The sequence below is a fragment of the Leucopleurus acutus genome (genome assembly GCF_964270905.1).
Source record: "Leucopleurus acutus genome assembly, chromosome: 17".
Taxonomy (NCBI): Eukaryota; Metazoa; Chordata; class Mammalia; order Artiodactyla; family Delphinidae; genus Leucopleurus; species Leucopleurus acutus.
Window position 1 is genome coordinate 53,768,390 of NC_139159.1, and position 23,245 is coordinate 53,791,634.

The following is a 23,245-nucleotide window of genomic DNA, read 5'->3' on the forward strand; positions in this document are numbered from 1 at the left end:
CAGCAAACATCTTTACAAATCCATAAACCAGGTTTTGCTTACTCTCCTCATAAGGAAGTTTAAGTGAAAACAAAGCTTAGGTAAAAGATTTTGTAGGCTTAAAGCCAATGTTAAGAATCAAATAAATTGCAAATCTTCCATGTTGAGAGAGGTTTAAAAATTATCATTATGTATTTATAATTTTATGTGTTGGTAATTTTAACATATTGTTCTGGAGACCTTATGAAGCAAGAGGCAGCCCATAGATGTCAACCAGAATGAAGGGAAGGAGGGAGGAAAGGCAGAAAAGAAGAAGGGATAAAACTTTATTTCTATACTCAGTGCCTGAGAAAGAAGTGAAGCATCTTACTGCATATAAAACATCAGGGAAGACTGAGGAAGAAGTGGTACACGCCAAGAAGTTCTTTTTCCCAAAGGATGTACACCCTAGCAGCAAGTTCTGATTCAGGGAGCGGAAGTGTGTGTGACTGATAAGCGTTGGCATAAGGGGTCTATATCCATTCTTTGTGGAGTCATTACTTTGTCTTTAGGTGAAAGAAAAGCTCTGGAGGAAACACTTTATACCATGTGTTTTGGTGAAAATTAACCAAGTTATAACATATAATAAATTCTTTTAATTAAAACAAAAAGATATCATCAGACTCATTTTTGCCAAAATGTTTCAGAAGTTTGAAGTTTATCTCATTTCTGACCATGTAGAATTGACACTCAGAGGATAAATTGTTCGAGTTTGAATAAAACATGATAGTCTTTCTACTTTAAAAAAGGGGAAAAAAATAAAAAATAAATAAAAAAGGGAGAGGAGTAAACTTCACAATAGTTTGGGGCTTTTGGTTATTGTGAATAAACAATAATTCAGTCCCATTCCAATAATTTAAAAAATTGCTTAAAATATATACATTTGGTAAATGCTTATAAGACATGAATCAATGCCATCCTTCATACGTCAGTCTCTCTTACTTAACGTGCCTAGTTTGCCAAGGCAGCAGATGCTTACAGCTAGTAAGTCACCATTTTGGAAAGTCACCGTGATGACAACTTTATATCAAATTTTCTTTTACCATTAGTATTAATAATAATGTATTTCAGACTTGCCAGTATCTATATTTATAGTCTAATTCTCAGATAACTGCTTCATGTCTCATTTTAGTGGTGAAAATAATCATGATTTAAGGTGATTTGCAAAATAATATTTTTGCCAGAGTTAAGAAAAAATTTGCAGTCTTCGATGTTTTAATCTTGGATCATGATAATACTTACTATTTACTGACAATTCAATGTGCCAAGAGCTTTACTTATAGCTAATCCTCACAATATCCCTGCAAGGCAGATGAGGTACTATTATTAATGTACTCTTTTAACAAGTGAGAAAGTTAAGGTATGGGTTAAGTGATTTGCCAAAAATCACTCCATTTGTAAGTGGCAGAGTAAAGACTAGAACAGTGCATGTGTAAGACAGGAAGCCATGTCTCCAGGGTGACCCCAGAACCAAGAATCTTCAGTCTACAGAACTCAAAGAATAGAAATGTTGCTCCTGGAGCTCTTCACAGAGCAAGAAATCTTTTAATATGAAAACTCTGGGTTCCAGCAGCTTATATGGACTGATTCAAGCCTAGCCAATCAGCTTCTATGTTTGAGATTCCCCTGATCATTTAAATTTCACCCTGATCCCTGGACTGTGGAGACAGACTTCAAGAGCCTTGCCTCTTGTCTCCTTACTGGTTGACCTCGAAATAAAAGCTCTTTCTTTTCGCAAAAGCCTGTGCCATAGTATTGGCTTCTACAAACCTTAGGCAACGAGCCCTTGCTCGGCAACATCACCTTTATCCTATGTTCTCACAGGTAATTTTGTATAATAGGTTTGATATGAAAATTACGTAAGAATTTATGTATGAGGCTTACACATATTAAACATTGAAAGGGTTAGATATGATGATGGTGATCATGATGATGATGATGATGTCTGCTGGTATTTTGGAGACCTCAGTGAATCATGCCTCACAGTTCACACCCTTGTGTACTTGTCTCACTTTGAATCTGGACTGGCCCTGTCATCAACTTTAACTAAAAGAATGTAGTGGAAGTGAAACCATGCCATTTCTGGGTCTAATAAATCTTAAAAAGGACTGGAAGGTTCTATTTTTGTGCTTGAGGGATGCCAACTGCCACTTAGTAAGTCTGATGACCCTGGATCACTGTACTGGGAGAAGCCCAACTTAACCACATCGAGGAGTTCTCAGTCCATAGCCAGCAACAACTTGCCAGCCATGTGAGTGAAGCCATTGGTAGTACCTCGCAGTCCTGCACCACAGCCCACAGCCCTGCACACTTCCCTTGTCCTGGCTCATGTACACAGCCTGGGTCTAAATTCTAGCTTCCTCCACCCTCATTCAACCAGGAACAAATTCAGACAATATGTAACAGTTCACTAAATAATTTCAGTAATATATTTTTCCTTCTGATGCACACGTGGAAATCATTTACTGAAAAAGATTTATGAGTGTTTTGTGTTTAATGAGAATAATGTCACAAACGTTATTTTAATTTTTAAATAACTGAAAGACATCTAAAAATACAAAAGTTTATCACATTGTGTAGTGAAGAAAATCTCATGATAAAACATCAAAAACTATGTAAATTCTTCCATCTTACCATTTTATATTCTTTCCAACCTCTTTGGAAATCTAGACTTCCATCTTCACGATGCTGTATTACAGTCCAACCTCCCCCATTGAGATCCATATTGCAAAATACCTGACAAAGGGAAAATAAAGTCAAGTGAAAATTATGTCTATTTTAAACAAACAGGTATCAGATATGTTTCAAGACAGAAATAGGATGGATAGGCCTACAGACAAAAATAATAAAAACTGCCATGTTGAAAATATTAATTTAGACATTTTATTGGCTATTTCTTCCTGTATTTGAGTTGTTTCTGATTAAATCCCATCAAATGATAAATTACTTGTAAAGGTTTAAATCAGTCAGCTGAAAACTGTCTCAGTCACAGACTATAAAAATTATTTTTAAAAAGTTTGTCTTAAATGGTAATAGGCATTATGTATATTCTATTTTTTAAAATGCTACTAAAAGTTTCCAAAGTTACAGACCATTTTATTGCTAAAACATAAGATTTGGAATTTTCTATCTTTAATTTGTTAAATCACAATATACTAATAATAAAGGTTTTGGAAAAATAATATTTAAAAAATCATTTATATTTAGCTATTACACATTTCATTGTATATTAACTCCTACATGCTCATATACAACAATAATTATTCTTGATGGTTCAGTATTACATTAGAGGCAAAATTTGGTCCCCAGCATATGGAGAACACATTATTTGCTTGAATTTTTGTCACGAACAATAAGAAGAGAACATGACATACTGTATTCCTTCTGACTGTGAGAAGCATTTCTTTCCCATGTGGAAAAGTTATCCAAATCTTTCAAAGATTATGCTTATTTCAATTTTTCTAAATATAATACTATTTATTTAGAAATTGATTCATTTCCCCCAGAGTCCACCCAAGGAGAGAAACATATCTGAATGGCATTATCTTTGGAGAGCAATCACTGTAATTGATGTAGCATAAATGTGGCAGCTTGATTATTCAAGGGCTCAGCTTTGGGGAACATCATTCCCCCGGCAACTGACTACTAAAGCAATTTGGAGGCTGGCTAAAGGTGTAGATATGAGGCAACACAGCAAAGAGCCTGATTAAAGGAAAACCTCAAGTGTTTTCCTTGAGGCATTAAATTTGGAGCACAAATGGCTAAAGGGTATGAAAACAATGACAAGAACTGTTATTCAAAGGACAAATTGTCCATGTACTTCCTCGGAGTAAAAGGAACTAGGAGGTACATACTTAACTGTGAGCATACAAAAATAGGCAAAATGCTCTCCTGAGGGCTCTTCCTCTAATTTGAACATGCACCCATCAGTATGTATTCATTATCACTAGGAACTGACTCACCTCCAAGATCACAGATTTGAAATTCCTCTCCCTGTCCTAAATTTCTCCCTCTATTAATCCCTTAACCTCTATGCACCTGCTCTTTGTCCTCAAGATAACCTCCATCTAGTCTTTTGTCTTCCTTAATTCTAATTCTAATTCAATTTTTTTCACCCAACAAGCATTTTTGGGCATTGATTCTGTGTTACAACTGGCGATATTATGATGAACGAAATACGGATAATTTCCTCAAAACACCTAAAAGTTAACACACTGAGTGCCCCTGTAGAGTTAAAGAGATGTGGGAATCCACAATTTTCAACTCTAGTGACCTGAGAATAATAGAGTCAGTAAACTAAATGAGAAATTTAAGGAAGACAGCTAACATGTGAGAAAAGAAAATGATCATGGTTTTGAAAACCTAGGGTTTCAGATAGCATAGTCATCCAAAAGGGGGAGTTTATTGATCAGTTAGAGATGATCTAACTGTAGGTAGATCAAGGGTAAGAATAAGGATAAGAGCATGAGGGACTAAGAAAGAAATAGTCATAACAATAGTATGCCTTTTAACTGCTAGATAATTTAAACACTTTACACACATTTTCTAATTTATCTCACAAGAACCCTGTAATGTAGGTATGATTATCATCTCCATTTTGCAGATGAAAAACCTAAGGCTTTGAGTATTTCAGCAACTTACCAATGGTTATTATTAATATAACAGGTACTGGATCTAGGATTTGAACCCCCTGTTTACCTAATTCAAAATTATATTAGGGGTAATCTTCTTGAAAGCAGTAGTTGATAGCCAAAGTTGGAATTTTAAAGAAGTAAAAAAAAAAAGTGGAAACAGATGTGGGGGGAGGGTCGGGTCCAAGAATGGGCTTTGGTGAACAACTGATGGAGATAAAAGACACCAATAATCTTTAGACAGGCAGGAACTTCATTTTATTTGCTACTGTCCCTGGTGCCTAGAGCAGTAGGGACAGTAGCCTAGCAGGTACTAAATGAATATTTGTTGAAAAACTAGAGATGCAATAAGGAAAGACATAAAATAGGAAAACTTGATTAATGGAATGCAGTGAAAGCTGGGGATGGATTTTGAGTTGGGGGAATAATCTACTTAATCAAATATTCCAGACAAGTCAAGACAAATAAAGATTAAGAAAATACACACTTAAATTTAAAATGAAGGAGCCATTAGTGACCTTGAAGAGAGAGACTGAAGGATTTCTGTAAGAATAAAATCCAGATGGCACAGTTTACAGAGGGCACAGTTGGTGATTCAACACAAGTGGCCAAATGGAACTTTACTGGTAAAACAGATAAGAGTGATGAAAATGTCAAGGAAATATTTTGTTAGAGGAAACTAATTTCACTTGTTTTTTAATTATATTTTACCCTGCCTTGACTGGTTATTCTAGAATTTTTTTTCCAGATTTTGATTTCCTAATGGACACTGATTGACTGAAAGTTTGCCAAACTGTGTTTGCAAACCTATAAAGTCCACTTAACACACTCAGGGAAAGGAATAACTACATCTATAAATATAGAGTGTGTAGAGAAAACTGTTCTTTACAGTTTTTTTATTACTATTATCTATGTTATTAAAATTCTATGCACTTGAAAAGTTTTAAAATCACTCACTAATTTTAGAAAAAGACAACTTTCCTTTTAAACAAAGGTATCTAGTGACTTGAAAATGTTAAGATGTGTTGGGAGTACTTCTTAGGTAAAGACCCAGAGAAAGTTGCCCAGAGGAGAGAGAAGTTACCCAGGCAGATTACAGCCTTTGGAAGCTAAAGTGCAGAGAACTTAAGAGGTTATACTTATGCTCTACAATTCTTATTAGGACTCAGTAATAACAGCAAGGATAACAGCTGCCATTTGTGGAATGTTGACACAATAGAACTGAATGACACATTGGTTAGGGGCATGGACTCAGGTGCAACATTGCCTGTGTTCAAGTTCCACCTCTGCTCTCTCAAGCTATGTCATGGATCTTTTGCAAGGATTAAATGAGTCAATGCATATGGAGTTTTTAGAACAGTGTTTGGCACATACTAAGCTTTGTCATTAATCTCTTAGATGTATTTTACAGATGAGATAATATGTATTTATATTGTGCACATGTACTCTATGTATATAATATCTCATATATTAATAATAGCTATTATATATATTTCATATAATTTATAATTTGTTATGAATAATATAGAACATATAAAGCCAAAATATATAGAAGTTCAATAAACTGTCCTTATGATTACAATTACCAGCTTCTTGTTAATAATACTGGCAACATCAATCTTTGAGCATGCTTTTTAGTGTACGTGTATATGTATATATATACATATATGTATATGTACATATATATATGAAGCTGGATTCATGCTAGCACACACACACAAAAGACCATGTTATTTCTAGTCAGAAGAAAAATAAAAAGTCTATGCTTAACAGATGAAGGAAGTTAAAAAAATTAGGTGCTTGGTTTCAAAAGATTTGAGATATGAAAGGACTTGAAAAGTTCCTTCGCCAATATGGTATGGTTTGTGCTATCTGGCAGTGTCCTTCCTGTAGACACAGGCCCCACTACATTTACTATGCCTGTTGCATTTATTGATCATATGACTTGGGCTTAACTCTATTCGAGAAAAGATTGAACTGGCTCCTATCCCAGGCAAGGTCAAAGCTTTCAAGCATTAAATATCCTTTAACATAATATAACGATTTAAACCCAAACAAAAAGGGGAAATTTGATTCACATAGTTCTTATGCTTTTATGCCGTGTGCAAGTTGGAATGATTAACCTTGTGAGTGTTAATTATTTTTCCATAACCTTAAATAAAAAAGGCTCAATACATTTGTTATAGTCCTTTTCCAAGAATTAGGGAAATTATAAATTCAGAAACAAATTTTTAAATATTTTACAATAATCAGAGTTATGATTTAATGGTTTGTTTTAATGAATGAAACTAAGCTGGTTATAGTACATTTGGTTTTAGAAACATGAAAAAAAAGGAAAAATCCTATTCCCTACTAACATGCATTGAAGGGAATTCAGAGAGGAAGATAACCATGAGCCATTAATGACGAAAAAGAGTAAAAAATAAATATATAAATGATCTAATTCTCATTTTCTATCTGCTTGAAAATTTTAATAGTCCTAGAAAACTGCCTTTGGCTTCCATGTCATATTTGAAAAGATAATACTCTTCTAACTTTTGCAGACAGTCTTTCTTGGCAAGGAATGATGTCAGTCAAAACAACTGTGTAACAATTGTGTATACTTGCAACTCTCAGTCTGCCTAAAATTAATAATTCCTATTAATAGTTTTTGTTAATTGCCTAACTAGGCCAATTTAATTGATTGATCCATATCTTATATCATACATAATTGAACTTTTTGTTTTGTTTTTATATAGGCTTGCCTTGAGTTTCTTACCCTTGCTAGAACTTCTGCAAGCATTAAAATGAGCAAAGTTTTTGTTAAGCATATCCACGATTAGCACCAAACTTTATAGCTCCAAAGTATAATCTACATGGAAGGGTGAAGGTCCTAAAGATGCATTTTCCAAGCACTTTTTATAGAACTGAGAGGATACCAATTATTTATATCAAAATAAGAAAAGAAAATGAGGAAGTGGGATGGCTTACAATCAGAACATAATTTTCTGACAATAAACTCTTAGCCGTGTCATTCACATAGGTTCCTATAAAAAATTATGAATGGTACGGCTTCAGTCAATACTAATATAAGTAATTATCCTACTTAGTCCCCTCTTAAGATGGTACAGTCTAGAGTTAATTCCTTTGTTACAAAGTCTGTGTTCAATATTTACTATGTGATTTGGGCAAGTTATTTTTCTAAAATAGGGATAATGGGAGCACCTATATCATAGAGTTATTGAAAGGAGTAAACAAGTGAGGATATATATCTAAAGTGCTTAGAATAGAACCTGGCAAACTGTAAATGCACAGTACTTTTGAACTATTATATTAATCAGTTTCTAAATTACATTGGGGAAGTTCGCACAATATTTGTTCTCACTAATGTTACGCTATGTGAATATAATAAGGGATTTAAAACAAAACTTGCTACCTACCAGAAAGGGCAGGTGCATCAGCCTAAAATATCCATCTCCAGAACAGAACAATATTACTACTTGTGAGAGGATCATGATCAGAAAAGAGAAAGAATAAAACAAGGGAATGAACACTTAAGTCAAGAGGAAGGCCAAAGTTTTTCTTCCTTATGGTCAGTTATCGCCCCCTCTCACCATGCTCTGCTATTATTTCCAATTAAACTAAATCTAATGACAGGACAAATGACGTGAATTTATCCTTCTTCCATCTGAAGCGCCATGGGGCTGTTTCTATAGTGATAAAATTTGCCTCTTACAGGCCTGTATTGATATGATTGCTAATCTGTTTGGGGTAATATTTTTCCCTGGGACTAAATCTAGTAAGTTTAATTTAGCAGGTATTTGGCATTTCTTGATATAATGTTTTAGATTTTTTTTAAGAACAACCCCGAAGCTCTATAATATGTAAAATTCATGATTTTGCAGAGGCGTAAATTTAAATCATGTTATCGTTGTGAAACCAACATAGAAGTCAGCCACTGAACTAGTGAACTGGATCCTCTAACCCACTCTTTCATGTAATCTTTTAAAAAAGCAAATTTATTTAAGTTTATAAGTTATTGTTCAAGTTTATGAGTTATTATTCAAGTTTATGAGTTATTCAAGAGTATGAGTTAGGATACTTTTCTTCCACCCTAACAGAAGCAGTGGTTCTGCAAACAGCCTGTGCGTTATTTGCATCTCAAAACATTTTGAACTAGAATAGAGTTATGAACTTACATGACTTAAATTTAATGGAATGATCAAACTTTACTTGTAATGCTCTCACTAAGGGCCACGTGGTAGTATTGGTGACGGACTGAAAAAGATTCTAAAAGTGTAAAAGTTAATCTAAAAACTTTAAAAATTATTTTATTTATATATTCATACATATATAATTATTAACAGTTTAAAAGGAAGATCACAATATTTTTAGTTAACTTTATTTTTATAGTCATTATGTTAGAGGGGACGTGACAATCATTTAGGGGTTCTGTCAGGTCTTGGGCAGCAAAACAGGTAAATTGCAGAAAGTCTTTATGTTAGCTCCACTTCTCTCCCCCAGGACAGTTTCTAACACACTTCACATGCCATCTGTAGGGTGTGTCAGTGTGTGGGTGTGCATACATGCCTGTGCACATGTATGAATTGAATTTAAACTTAAGTATGATTTTAAGATATCAGTAAGCAGAGTAGGAAGGTTTCATGTCATATGATCCAAAGGATTCAAAAAGCTCATTTTTACAATAAATTACCCTCTCCTCTTTACTCCTAAACTTGCTATTGTACCTTCACAATTTTTTTTTTTTTTAAGATATGGAACACCCGATTCAGTGAAATTTTGCACAGAAGCCCAAAATGAAATACAGTGAAACCAAACTTCTCTGGTAGGTGACCCAGGTAGCAATGTCCATAACTGCCTGCCACCCTTTTTACCCCCGGCACTATCTCTATCTCTTCCCCCTGTTATAGGTCAGTATGGAAGACCTCTTTTCAGAAGAAAATTTTGTTCCAGCAAAGGGGAAAATCATTGAGCTAACTTAAACCACTAATTCTCACTGAAATCAGCAGAGAGGATAGTAGAGTCCAGACTCTCCATCTTGACATATGTGTGACATCTGTGACATCTGGCAAACTGGGCTCCATGATCCATTTCCCTCACCCATCAAAGGAAACTAACAATCAGAATGACTAAGTAAGTTAGGTTTACTTACTATATACTACACAGAAGTGTTGGTATTATCATCAGCAGGTCATTTATTTATTCATTCATTTCAGCACATATTTACTGAGGACCTATTATGTGCCAGAAACTATTCTGGGTCCTGGGAAATCAAAGATAAAGGTAAAATCCTTGCTTCATAGAATTCTGGTAGTGAGAGAGTCATGCAAAGGTGCTTGAGGGAATCGGGGAAAGCCTTCCAAGAGCATTTGCACAGTACCCAGAGGAAATGGGGACAAAGGACTGGTAATTTAGGTGGGGCAATGAAAGGAGAAAAATTGTTCCATCTTTTGAGGATAAAGCACTGCAAGGGCAGGTGGTCCTCTTGGGGTCTTGAGCATCTGGCTAAAGTTTTTTATACGTTGAAAAACAGGGCTTTCTTCAAGGCTCTCCATAAACCCTGCTTCAAGCAGCCTCTGTCACTACACTTCTACAGTATGTTATAATTTCTGTGTAATTGTCTGTCTTCACCACTACACTGGGAACTGTTTTATATTATGTCCCTAGTCATTTACTGACAAATAAATGACATACACTTAATATGTATTGAATGAAGGAATGGATGGATGATTTAATGAATAAATAGGGAGAAAGTGTATATAGAGGAGGTGTGACAGCAAGACAGTGTTTTCTTACTTCAGAGTTTACTTTGGATCCTGTTCAATATACTGATGAAACCTATCCTCCAACACACTCTTTTAGGTAAATATGAAAAGCAAATCCTTTCAAGATTATGAGTTAAGATCGAATATGTTTCTCTACCCAAATAGGAGGAGTGGTTCTAGAAACATGTCTCTAGCTCTCTCTCCACGGTATTTGAACTGTAGATGATGTGTACCATCTGGGTCCTTGGGACTTTAGAAGATGGTTCCTAACTCATCTCCATGCACTTGAAGTATATGTGACTTCAACAAATAATCTGTACAAGGCAAGCATTTACGAACAATGGGACATTCCAGGAATGAGCAGAGAGTAAATGGAAAACTTTGTGTGAAATAGGGATGGGATATGTGAGGGTTGGAAGAGGTCTGTACAATAGGGTTTTCATCTTTTATGGACCTGGGAAACAGAGTATCTTTGGGAGAAAAGAGCTCAGGCACAAATATTTTCAGTTTAACAAGCCCACAAATCAATCTGATTATTCAGCAATTCAACTAGGATCTGCTTTACATCTCATAAACAAACACTTCTGGTTTTACCTTTTTGGGTTCTGGCATATTATTAATATAAATAGTGTAGATTCCACTTTTATTAAAACCAGCTTGATATACATCTGCACAGTCTCTAAATGGCTTTTCTTCCTCTTTTTTTCCTCCCTTTAGTAAAACTGCAAAAAAAAAAAAAAAAAAGATTGCAATATGTGAATATCAGTACCATTAGTGCCCAAATGGACTCTAAGTATAGGTAAGCAAGTCTTCATTTCCTCCAAACAAATGTCAATGTTGCATTTATTGAAAAATCAATCATAAGAACAATACTAGATTTTGAGGTGACTCACAGAATTACAAAACTATAGGAAAAATATGTGATCAGTTTATAACTGAATACTTTTTATATTTTGCTTAATTTCTTGTTTTTTTCTCTATCACTTCCAGAACATCAACTCAAGGGACAAATAATCTGATCATGTAATACCTGCAATTGGTAACAATTTTGTCAATGTTTCTCTAAAATTTCTAAAACGTTCTTACCTACATTTCATAGGAAAGTTTGAAAAATGCTAAAGCATTTTTGGAGGAGGGAGAGGTGAAGATAAATTCAAACATAAAAATATAATATGGAGGTTTAAGATGCTAAAAGAAGGTTGTACTGTTTTTCTGTGGCTTTATACTGAAGAGCTCCTAGAAATTTTTATGTTTTAAAAACTCTCAAAATAATTAAAAGGTAGAAAGAAGTCCCTGATCCAATTTAACTATCTAGAATGAAAAAGGAAGTAAACTTTGTTTTTTATTTAATGGTCTGAAGTTAAACTATCAGGTGGATGACATACAAATAGAAGAACAAAAATTAATAAAATTTGGCTGGGCTTCCCTGGTGGCGCAGTGGTTGAGAGTCCGCCTGCCGATGCAGGGGACGCGGGTTCGTGCCCCGGTCTGGGAGGACCCCACATGCCGCGGAGCGGCTGGGCCCGTGAGCCATGGCCGCTGAGCCTGCGTGTCCGGAGCCTGTGCTCCACAATGGGAGAGGCCACAACAATGGGAGGCCCGCGTACCGCAAAAAAAATATATAATAAGATTTGAAATTAAGTTATATAGGTGGAAGAGCTCAGTAAAAGCTGGAAGTCAAGTGGAAAAAGAAATTTAATTAGAGATATAGTCTCCACTGAGAGGAACTTTATTTCATTCATTGAGCTTCAACCACTATTAAGTTCTTATTAATGAGATCAAAATACAAAAATGCCTCATTTACTAGTCCTCAGCTAAAGATATGGGTGGTATCTTTATAAAATATTTATGATTTAGTATTTTCTAATAAATACATGTTATTTAAGCAATTTGTTTCATTAGCCTAAGAATATTTTATAATCTTGCCCTTAAAGTCTCTGGTTACTTAATAATTTTCTGCTTTCAATCACTCTGAGTCACTATGGTATTTTAAAATAATAATATCAAAGGTAAGCTATGAATCAGTGCTTTTAAAATGATTTTAAATGTTCTAACAATCTAAAATACTAACCTGATTTATATTTGACACATGGTGTTACTAATTTATAGGTAATTAAAAATTAACAGTCTAATCTTTGTAGAAAGAATGACTATCTCAATATAAATATTTCAAATTTTCAAAAATTACTATGGTTCAAGGAAATGAAATATCCATGTCATATATGTTGCTATAACAAAAATATAGAATTATAACATTTAATAGCATTATGGTTCTCTACATAGCTCCTGTTTGCACTAGTGGTTTTGCCTACTTATATTAAAAGCTACTTCTAAACACCACCCATCACAATTGCAATATCAGGGACTTCCCTGGTGGCACAGTGGTTAAGACTGCGTGCTCCCCTACCTAAGTGTCCGTCATTGGATGAATGGATAAAGAAGATGTGGCACATACATACAATGGAATATTACTCAGCCATAAAAAGAAACGAAATTGAGGTATTTGTAGTGAGGTGGACGGACCTAGAGTCTGTCATACAGAGTGAAGTAAGTCAGAAAGAGAAAAACAAATACCGTATGCTAACACATATATATGGAATCTAAGAAAAATAAAAAGGTCATGAAGAACCTAGGGGTAAGACAGGAATAAAGACACAGACCTACTAGAGAATGGACTTGAGGATATGGGGAGGGGGAAGGGTAAGCTGTGACAAAGTGAGAGAGTGGCATGGACATATATACACTACTAAACGTAAAATAGATAGCTAGTGGGAAGCAGCCGCACAGCACAGGGAGATCAGCTCGGTGGTTTGTGACCACCTAGAGGGGTGGGATAGGGAGGGTGGGAGGGAGGGAGACGCAAGAGGGAAGAGATATGGGAACATATGTATATGTATAACTGATTCACTTTGTTATAAAGCAGAAAGTAACACACCATTGTAAAGCAATTATAGTCCAATAAAGATGTTAAAAAAAAAAAAAAAAAAGACTGCGCACTCCCAATGCAGGGGGCCCAGGTTCGATCCCTGGTCCGGGAACTAGATCCCACTTGCATGCCACAACTAAGGAGCCTGCCTGCCAGAACTGAGGAGCCCATGTGCCACAACTAAGAAGCTGGTGAGCCGTAACTAAGCAGGCCACCTGCTATAAGACCTGATGCAACCGAATAAATAAATAAATATTTAAATAAAAACACACACAAAAAGAACAATTGCAATATCAACACAAAATAAGTAATCAGAGGATTAACATCATATGATGGTGAAGAAGCATTGCATAGAATGTATGCAAATAGCAATTAAAAATGAATATTTATACACTCAAAAGCTACTTTTAATGGCACTGGGCATGTCAGTGGATTATACAAAGGTCTTGTTTTCAAAAACATCAATGCATTTCACTTGTGTTTACTTATTTTAAGCTAAATGGACTATTATTTTTCTAAAACTAAACCTTCCTAAATTCTAAATGCTTGCTCTTCTGTTGAAAATAACCAAATCAGATGCAAAAAAAAAAAGGATGTAAAGAAATACTAACTAAAATTTATAATCCCTTGAGAGGATGAACAAACAGGAAGATGTGGTCAAGAGGAATTCAACAGTAAACCCATTTTTCTTTTTTGGGTGAGAGGTGGGGATAATCATTTATCTAAAGAAAGAGAAAACGTTTTCTTGTTCAATGTACCACTTCCTGCCCTCCCTTATTTAGTTATGTAAGGAGAATGCATTCCCTTCCCACTTCTCTGCCACCTCCCTTCCCCTTTTCTTTTCCTCTTCAGGATGAAGTGGGTGAAAAGACTGTTGTTGGGGAAGAGGGAAGCTATTTCACACACTTTTTCAATAACACAGAAAAGAGGAAAAAGTTGGATATTATCTTATTTTTCTGGAAACTAATTTATAAAAATGTTCAAACTATGGATGTTAAGTCTTATAACTGGAAAAATGGTTTGAGGAGTCTACCATAAAACATACAGTTAGTGCTATGGTTATACTATGGATTCGTTGTTGTCATTGTGGCAACATATCTGATATAGATGTTTCATTTTCTTGAAATATAGTTTCATATTTTCGAAAAATTGAAATACATTCTTTCCAGATGATTAGACTGCTTGTTTTTAATTACTTACTAACTAGTAATATTATGCTTGAAAGTTTGGTCCAGGCTACATTTTAGAGTAATATAGCATTTAAAAGCAATTTAAAAGTTTCATTCAGAGCTTACCTTTAATATTTGTATTATATTCTATGGTCTGAAGACCCCTTCTATAAGGGTAGATTGACTTTCAGAGTTTTGCTTTCTCTTTTTAATCTATAAAGTGGGGAATTTATACATATCTCTGAGGCAAGTATGTGAATTACATAACGCAGAGTGACTGAATTATAGTAAGTGCCAAGAAATGGTAGTTATTGCTGTTATGATAATAATGATATCATCAATGGCAACATTACATTCTTATTCTTTCTTATGGAAAGGACACTCAGGCTGTGGAAGGCTAGCCAACCCGCTCAATGGAGTGGTGGACGCTGCTGTCTTCTACCCTCAAATATAAATACTGTAGCTGACGAAATGCAGGGAAGTTACAATTGACTGGTTACACCTAGGATTATATTGAGCTGGCCTCTCCTTGTCAGAGCTGGCTAATAATTGGCTTATTTCATTCGTTGACTACATCAAGGCACACCATTGTTAAGTTTAAGTCTAAAAAACCCAGGTAATCTAATCTTGCTGTATACTGTAAGCTTTATTTATTAAGAATTAAAGATTATTTCAGATGAAATGATATATGATGTATATACCATATGCTGATTGTAGAGATTTAATCTCATAGCTTCAATTTTCATGCCTATTTTCTTTGTTAAATATTGGAGAATTCTGAAATTCAGTGTTATGGTTAGGTATTGTAAAACTGGACACACAGTAAACATTTTAAAACACAGAAAGACAAGAACAAAGATGAATTAACTGAACATTGCAAGTGTCAGAACTAAGGATAAATTTTTGTAGGAGGTCTTGAGATTCAGCAAGATGGAAGATAATGCCTGGAGGAATATAAGATAAATGACAAGAGACAAACATGGAAAACCTGATGGAAGAAGATAAAAGAAGCATCAACTGGACAGAGCAGGGAGGAGCAATCTTGATACTTGATATAGGTGTTTTAACTATATCTGTAAAAGTGGTTTAACTTATAATAATACACTGGTTTAAAAGCTGGTTTAAAAGCATGAATTCTTAAAAAATGATCTTTACATCTAAAAGTTCCACCTTTGATCACATATACTCTTATTTTTTCCTTTCCCATTCTTTAATTCTTAATGAGTTTGTCTTTCTTCTAATTGAGAGTCTAGATTCCCACCATTACTATCTGCCTCTTCCTAGCCTCCTTTTTCCTTCTTCCTACCTTCAGCCTGAGAGTGAGGCATTTAAGCACGGTTCGGGTGGAATTGCTAGTGCCCTCCTTCCACTGTCCTTTCATCCACTAACCCCTTGTATGGGTAAATCCTGACCCAAGGAAGGACGTTTATTCACATTCTCACCCCCATTTCTAGACTGCAAACACTAAAGTGAGGCTATTTAATGCCCTTCAAATGTGTACTTTCTAAACTGAGCTGTGTTCTCTATGCTTCTCAGTCAAACCCTTGGTCATTTCTAACAGACTTTTTATTACATTTCCTGAAAAGTGTATTTCAAATCTTTCTACTTTTTTCAAGATTAAGTCTCACTCCTGTCTTCTCTATTTATATATGACATTGTTTTATGGTTTACTATGACGATCAAAACCATTTAAAATAAGTCTCCTCTACCTTTTTCCTCTACAGAAGTTGTCTTTGCCTATCTTTGCCCTTGCCTTTTGTGTTGACCTCTCTTAGTCCCTTTTCTCCTTCTCTAATTGTCCTTTCTCTTTCCTCTACATTGCGTTCTGTTCCTCTCCCCACCTACCAATAGATGCTCACCAAGATTCTATTCTTGGATCTCTATTCCTTTTTCATCTGCTCTTTTTGCAAACCAATTTCTAAGGCTTCAAACTTTCGCACAGATTTCTAAGATACAAGCATTTCTGACACCACGTATTTGCTTCTCTCATGACCTCCAGATCCTCATTTCTACTTGCTTGTTGAGCAGTTCCTGATGCAACCCCAACTTTCATTTGTTTAATTTACCTAATATTTTCTTCCGAAACCGATGTTCTCTTCTTCTCTTACTGATCCCACTATCCTTCCTCAGTTGTCATAGTTAAAAATTAATGAAAGCCTAAATATAAGACAAATAGACTGAGACTTTTAATTTGTCTCAATTTAAAAGACTGCCTCCTGTCTCTTCTTAGTTTAACCCATCCTATATTAACAATTTCAGTAAATATTGATTAAACATCTGCTATTTGCATGACTTTTTCAAGATAATGGAGATACAGACATAAGAAAACCACAACCTGTCCTTAATGTGATCACAGTCTGATGAGAGAAAGACCCATTAGTAGGTCTTCCATAATATCTCATGATAGCTACATCTATGATTAGTATCTTCCATGATAGGGAAAAACCCAACTCAAGCTGGCTGAAGCAAAACGATAATTTATTGAATCATATAATTCAACAATCTAGGATAGAGCTTTGGGGAAAGCATGATCAGGTTTCAAACAGTGTGATCAGGAATTGGTTTACTTATCTTTTTCTTGACTCACTTGTTGCTGACTCTCTACCTGGTCACAAGATGGCTAGCAACAGCTTCTCAGTCTAATGGTACCAGTTTAAATATAATACCGAACAGAGATAATGCACACAATTGCTGTTTTGGAGATATGTATCAAGTGCATTGAGAGTAGGTGCAGAGACTACACTCTATTTCTGACCAGGTAGACCTGGGGAAGGCTGTTCAGAAGAGATAACACCTGAATGAATAAAACATGTAAAAAAGCTATCTGAACTAAATTTTAAGAGCTTGGTATGCCAGTTCAAAGACTTTACCCACATCAATATCAGCAAATAAATCTTAGGAAAGTCTTAGGAAGGAATCATTATTCATCCCTTATCTATACAACCAAATCTCTGGGATCTAAAGGGAAAGAACAGGGACATAAGCAGGTGCATGTCTGTCTTTCACCAGCCAACATTCAGCCAATGAGCAACCTGATATGCTGACTCCAGCAGCTGTTAGCTTTATCTGGCCCTTGCCTTCATTTGCCTACTCAATTCCAACCCGGATGGCATATCTACCACTGGGCTGACTTGAGGGAAGAACCATGAAAGCTAAGGCAGAGGGTCACTTCAATTCAGATGAACCCTCAAGAGAAAATTTCCTGGAATGTGGAATTGGTAATTCTGAGTCTCAGAAAACGTAGTAGAGAATGCAGAAGACAATTAGCCTTGCTACCAGAGGCAATATAAAAACCAGGAGCCCTTGATCCTACTTAATTCCTAATAAGTTGCTATAAAGGGATCAATTCTTCAATTATTCTTTTTAAATCTTGGATGTGGATAATCATTCATATCTCTCCAGTATTTAGCAAACATCAGAATGTATGCAGATCATGTTATTGGTTTAAGGATATTTCTTGTGGTACTTTTTGGGCCATTAGCATTAAGGAGATCATAGTACTAGGAACTGACCCTAGCCCGTGATTTTCACACAACAGGTCACTGAAGGTAACTGAACATACAGATGAGTAAAATGGCATATCTGACAAGGTGCAAACAAGCAAAAAACTGATTGATTAGATTCTCTAGTCTTCAGCCAGGTGTGTGGGTATTTCATGGAAAGGCCATTTAAGAAATTCCCTGGTATCCTAATTTACTTGAAAGGACTTCTAGAAGTAGACGAAGGTAATATTTTGCATTTCAAGGGTGTAGAAAATACGTTTAAAGGTTTGTAGGCAATATTCAATATTTCAATATTTTGTGGGTGGGTGAGGAAGACCTACCGATGATTTCATAAATACGTATCACATATGTATAGCTATATAAACACATACAAGTTTTAAGCTTATAAATCAAAACTTCCAAAATTGGTATTTTATTTCATATAAAATATATGTATATGAACCTAAATATCTGTGGGTTGATATCTCAGCATGATTGTTTTTAACCTACAAAAATGGCAATTACCTATTTTTTAATCTAATATATATATATATATATAAAACATAAATTGCTATGTCACAATATAACAAACATATTTATAAATACTTTCAATCTGAAGTCTTTGGTTAAGTAGCTAAAGGCTTCCTTTTTAAAAATCTACTATTCCTTTTCCTTTTAACTGTGGTATAAGGGAACACTTGAACATTGTTTACTTGCTGCATTATTATTTTAATTAAATTTTTTATAAAAAGAACTGTTTTTATTCTAATTTAAATTCTTTATGTGTATATATTTTGTAGCTAATGTGTAAAATCTTAACTATCATCTTGGTGGAAATATAATAATCATGATCATAATAAAATCAACTAGCATTCATTGAATACTAATTATGTGCTCAACTCTGAATTTCTTGTGCTAAGTATGTTTTATATGCTTCATTTCATTTAACACTCATAAACATCTTATGAGATGGATTTGTCAATATATCATTTTATATATGAGAAAACTGAAACTCTGAGATGCTATCTAACGTCACCAAAACTTATAAGTAGTGGAAGTCTTTAACTGTAAAGCCAAAACTACTTCTTACTGGCTTCTAAAGTAACGTCAAACGCAAACAGAACTCTAATACGTTATTTGCCACAGAGTGAATCCCCAGCAATACTTAGCTGAAAAGGTCCCACCCTTGGGTCTTAGGTGAATCAGGACAGGCCTTAATTTTGAATGGGTATAGGCTCTTCTCATTGGAAGCAGGAAGTATGGGAAAATGACAGGAGGCAGAAATGACAAGAAAGAAGAAAAATGTTGAGATGAAGATAGAAGAGAGGAACAGGTAGCAGAATTTTCTGTGAGATGGGAGCTCTTAGCAGAAATATGAAGCAGTGATGGCCCACAACCTCAAAAGCAAACAGAGGATTAGGAAGTAAGAGGTCCCTGAGCAGCCACATTGGATTTAATAATGTCCATACCCTAAAAGTCATGCTGATCAGGATTTACCCCCATTAGTTTTAGATATTATTCTCAGAAGCCTAATTATTGATCCCCCAGCCTATGGACCATTTGCTAGAAGTTACAAGTTTAGAGGATGGCTGGTTGGGGAGATGAGAGTGGGCATATGTCTGTGTTTGTGCTCATCTTCTAGAATCAGGCCTGAAAACAATGAGAAAATTGATAACTAAAAGCTTTTTTGTGGGTATGAGGAAAAAATAGTAATTTTTTTAAAGTAGGCAAAAATAAGAAATGATAATAGTTTGGGCAAAATATAACATAAGGGATAAATTATATACTTTTAGAAAGGCATCATGTTATTATGGTATAAATTAATTCATGCTGATGATAATGAATTAAATTATTAGAAAAATCTTTTATGAAAACACTGCAGAAAATTTGCCATTATGATATTTTAAAATTTCCTTAAAATTTTACTACTTAAAGAGATATATTATGTGGAAAATATATTACTCATTACATATAATTGTAGGTAAATATATACATTTAAAAAATTTTATCTCTCTTTAATTTTTTGATTCTTACAAAGGAGTCATATTTAAAATAAGCCCTTCACCCCTGCAATCAACTGTTCAGAGAATTTTTTTTTAACATCTTTATTGGAGTATAATTGCTTTACAATGGTGTGTTAGTTTCTGCTGTATCACAAAGTGAATCGGCTATACGTATACATACATCCCCATATCCCCTCCCTCTTGCATCTCCCTCCCACCCTCCCTATCCCACCCCTCTAGGTGGTTACAAAGCACCGAGCTGATCTCCCTGTGCTACTGAGACGTACAAGGTACATAAACACTTAAATCCATGTGGACATACATAGTACCCTATGTCATACGTGGATTGCTAATTTTATGGTACTTGTTTCAGTGTGGAATAATGAAACGTGAAGTAATTCTACATATTTCTATTTTTGTTTGATTAGTGCATTTAAATAAATTTTCTAACACTCCACTAATGTGAAGTGACTCACATATGTAACTGAATGTACACAATGCATATTACACTTAGAGCAAAACTAAGAATGAAAAAAAATTACTAAAAGTTGAAAATGGATTTACACACAATCTTTGTTTAATCAAGTGATCATTCACTTTTTATAAAATTCATTTCTGTGTTTTCCCTTTGGGCACCCTGATGGGCAGTTATGAGTGCTACATGATCCTTGCCATTTGTTCAGAAGGTCATTTCATTAACAAAGATATTTCAGGTGTTTCATGTGTTTTAATTTTCCATATAATGTCTTCAGCCTGACTGGAATATGCTGATTTTGAATAAATGATTTCTCACACATGTGGGAAGACTTAAAGGGCATCTTTTGTGCTCTGAGTGAACAAATAATTGATTTCAGCAAAAGCCATTAAAAATGGAATGAAAGTCCTTGGGCAATGCTGTAAAACATGGAGAGCAGTTGCCAGATGCTTTTGAAAACTGACCAAAAAAATGCCACTTTGAAGTTTTAAATAAATAAAGGCTGATTGTCACCATAGGTATGTCACTTTGGTTCTTACTCTTGTGGTGAGATATACTTGACGAATATTACTTTACTACCTGCGGGTATACATGGGATTCTACTCTATAACTTTGGGTTTCCTCAGTCATTATGAGTGACATAAAATCAAGAGAAGATATGGAATGATTGATAGGAGTCATAAAATGCATGAGTTTGTCTAGGACACCAGGCAAACTCTAAGGTGTGCAGTACTTTTATGTTAAGCAACGTGGCAGCAGCACTGGGAATAGAAGTCAGTTGTCCTTCTTCCTGTTCTTTCTAGGCTACCATGCTCGCCCTCTTGATGGCATATGTCATAGCTGCTCCAAGACACTGGTGAGGAAACCACCTCAATCTAAGTCCTAGTTCCAGGGACATGGGCTGGATTAATTTTGGTGGAGATTTGGTTTATTTGTGCACTTGCGAGTGTGTACATGTGGCCAAAGCAACCGGCAAAACCTTCCTTTAGAACAAAATTGTCACTTAAAATTAAACCCACAGTTCAAATTCACTGTTCTAAAGGCACTCACACTGATTGTGAAAACAGAATGTTCACACCTAAGATTAATTATGAGTACATTTAAAGATATAATAAAATTAAAAGAGGTTTGATTTAATTGGTATTAAATTTAATAATTTAACTTTATCATAAATTCATCAAAAATTTTATGATTTATTTATCTATTCTTGGTAGGTCACATATTAGTGTGATTCCTTACCAGAGATGGTCCCACTCAGAATGTTAACATCCAAGCCAGTAGTAGGATGAGATTCCAATGTACTTAGAAGCAGTCATATTGTTGGTATTCTTTAGTTGAAAATAAATGATGAGCTCCCATAGGAAGCTAAAAAAAATTTTTTTAAATTAATTTTTGGCTGCATTGGGTCTTCGCTGCTGCACGTGGGCTTTCTCTAGTTGTGGCCAGCGGGGGCTACTCTTTGTTGCGGTTCACGGGTTTCTCATTGTGGTGGTTGCTCTTGCTGCGGAGCAAGGGCTGTAGACATGCAGGCTTCAGTAGTTGTGGCGCACAGGCTTAGTTGCTCTGCAGCATGTGGGATCTTCCCGGACCAGGGCTTGAACCCGTGTCCCCTGCATTGGCAGGCGATTCTTAACCACTGTGCCACCAGGGAAGCCCTCTACAAATGTTTTTAATCATCACTTTTAAAAGCTTCTTAGCATTTGACTTTTAGAAAAATCTTAAGCTAAAAGTCAATCTTTTGTTTATATATATTTAAGCCCAACCATATAGTTGCAACATTTTTCAGGGTTTATTTTTCCTCTGTTCTTAAAGCATAAGAGATTTCATAAGGGTTTCACTCTATGGTTCCTGTATTATACACATACTGAATGATGTTAATAGAATGTTTTCCTTACTTTCTCTCTGAGTAATTATAGGTGCTATTTGGCTCAGTACAAAGTACCATAGCTTATCTGTAACTCGTATCCACTGTCCCATTTTGTCTCTGGACTTAGAAAACAAAACCCGTTGAATTGGACCTGAGTATCGATGAGTCCAGGAAATGATTTAGTTAAAATTATATTCAAAATATTTTGTGCTTCTTTGCTTTAGCGAACCAGGCCATGAAAGCACAAGAGAAGAAGGAACAGGGTTTGTTCACAGTAATGTTAGAACATCAAGGCAACACTCTTTTTTTCATGGCCTTTCACCCTGGTAACTTCCAGGCCCAGCTGGAATCAGGGGATATCCCTTTCCATTTCAGATAGTTTCGTTTCTGAAATTGAAACTCTAATTCCAAAAGAGAATTAACCACAAAATTTCAAATCTCCCCCAAAAGATGTGGTTTAGAAATAGTTCATGGGAGAGGTCAAGGACTGTATTATTTTTTATTTTGTTATCACTAGTTTGGCTATCTGCTATTCACACAATTTTTTTTACGGAAATTACGGCTTTTCAAAAGGCAGATAACATGCTCCATCAAAAAGGAGAAACATACCATTTCCAAAAATAAATAGTCACTTTCCCCTTAAGCCATTAGGTTTTGTGAAAGGAAGTGCTAGAAGTGTGGTTCATTTTAAGGAAATTGTAAATGTTTGACATATAATTTTCTGTCAAGATAAAGCACTTCCCTCATTAAATGGAAACAAGTGCTCACTGTAGTGTTCAGCAGATGACTTCCTGTATTTTTCTTTCTCTTTCTACCTAATGTTAAAACGTGCATTACAAGTAGTCAACGATAACCAAGTATTTTACTAAGTCAATAAAAATGATATTTTCTATTTTTATCAGTTTATAT

General features: G+C 35.1%; 1 protein-coding gene across 2 annotated transcripts in view; it reads right to left on the reverse strand.

Moving 5' to 3' along the window:
• ANGPT1 (angiopoietin 1) overlaps positions 1–23,245 on the reverse strand; it is a 251,426-nt gene that overhangs the window by 43,753 nt on the left and 184,428 nt on the right. For both annotated transcript variants that reach the window (XM_082858889.1, XM_082858888.1), the window contains exons 5-6: positions 11,009–11,136; positions 2,653–2,754 (exon numbers count right to left, since the gene is read on the reverse strand). In XM_082858889.1, coding sequence (XP_082715015.1) covers positions 2,653–2,754; positions 11,009–11,136 — 230 coding nt within the window. The remainder of the gene's footprint in view (positions 1–2,652; positions 2,755–11,008; positions 11,137–23,245) is intronic.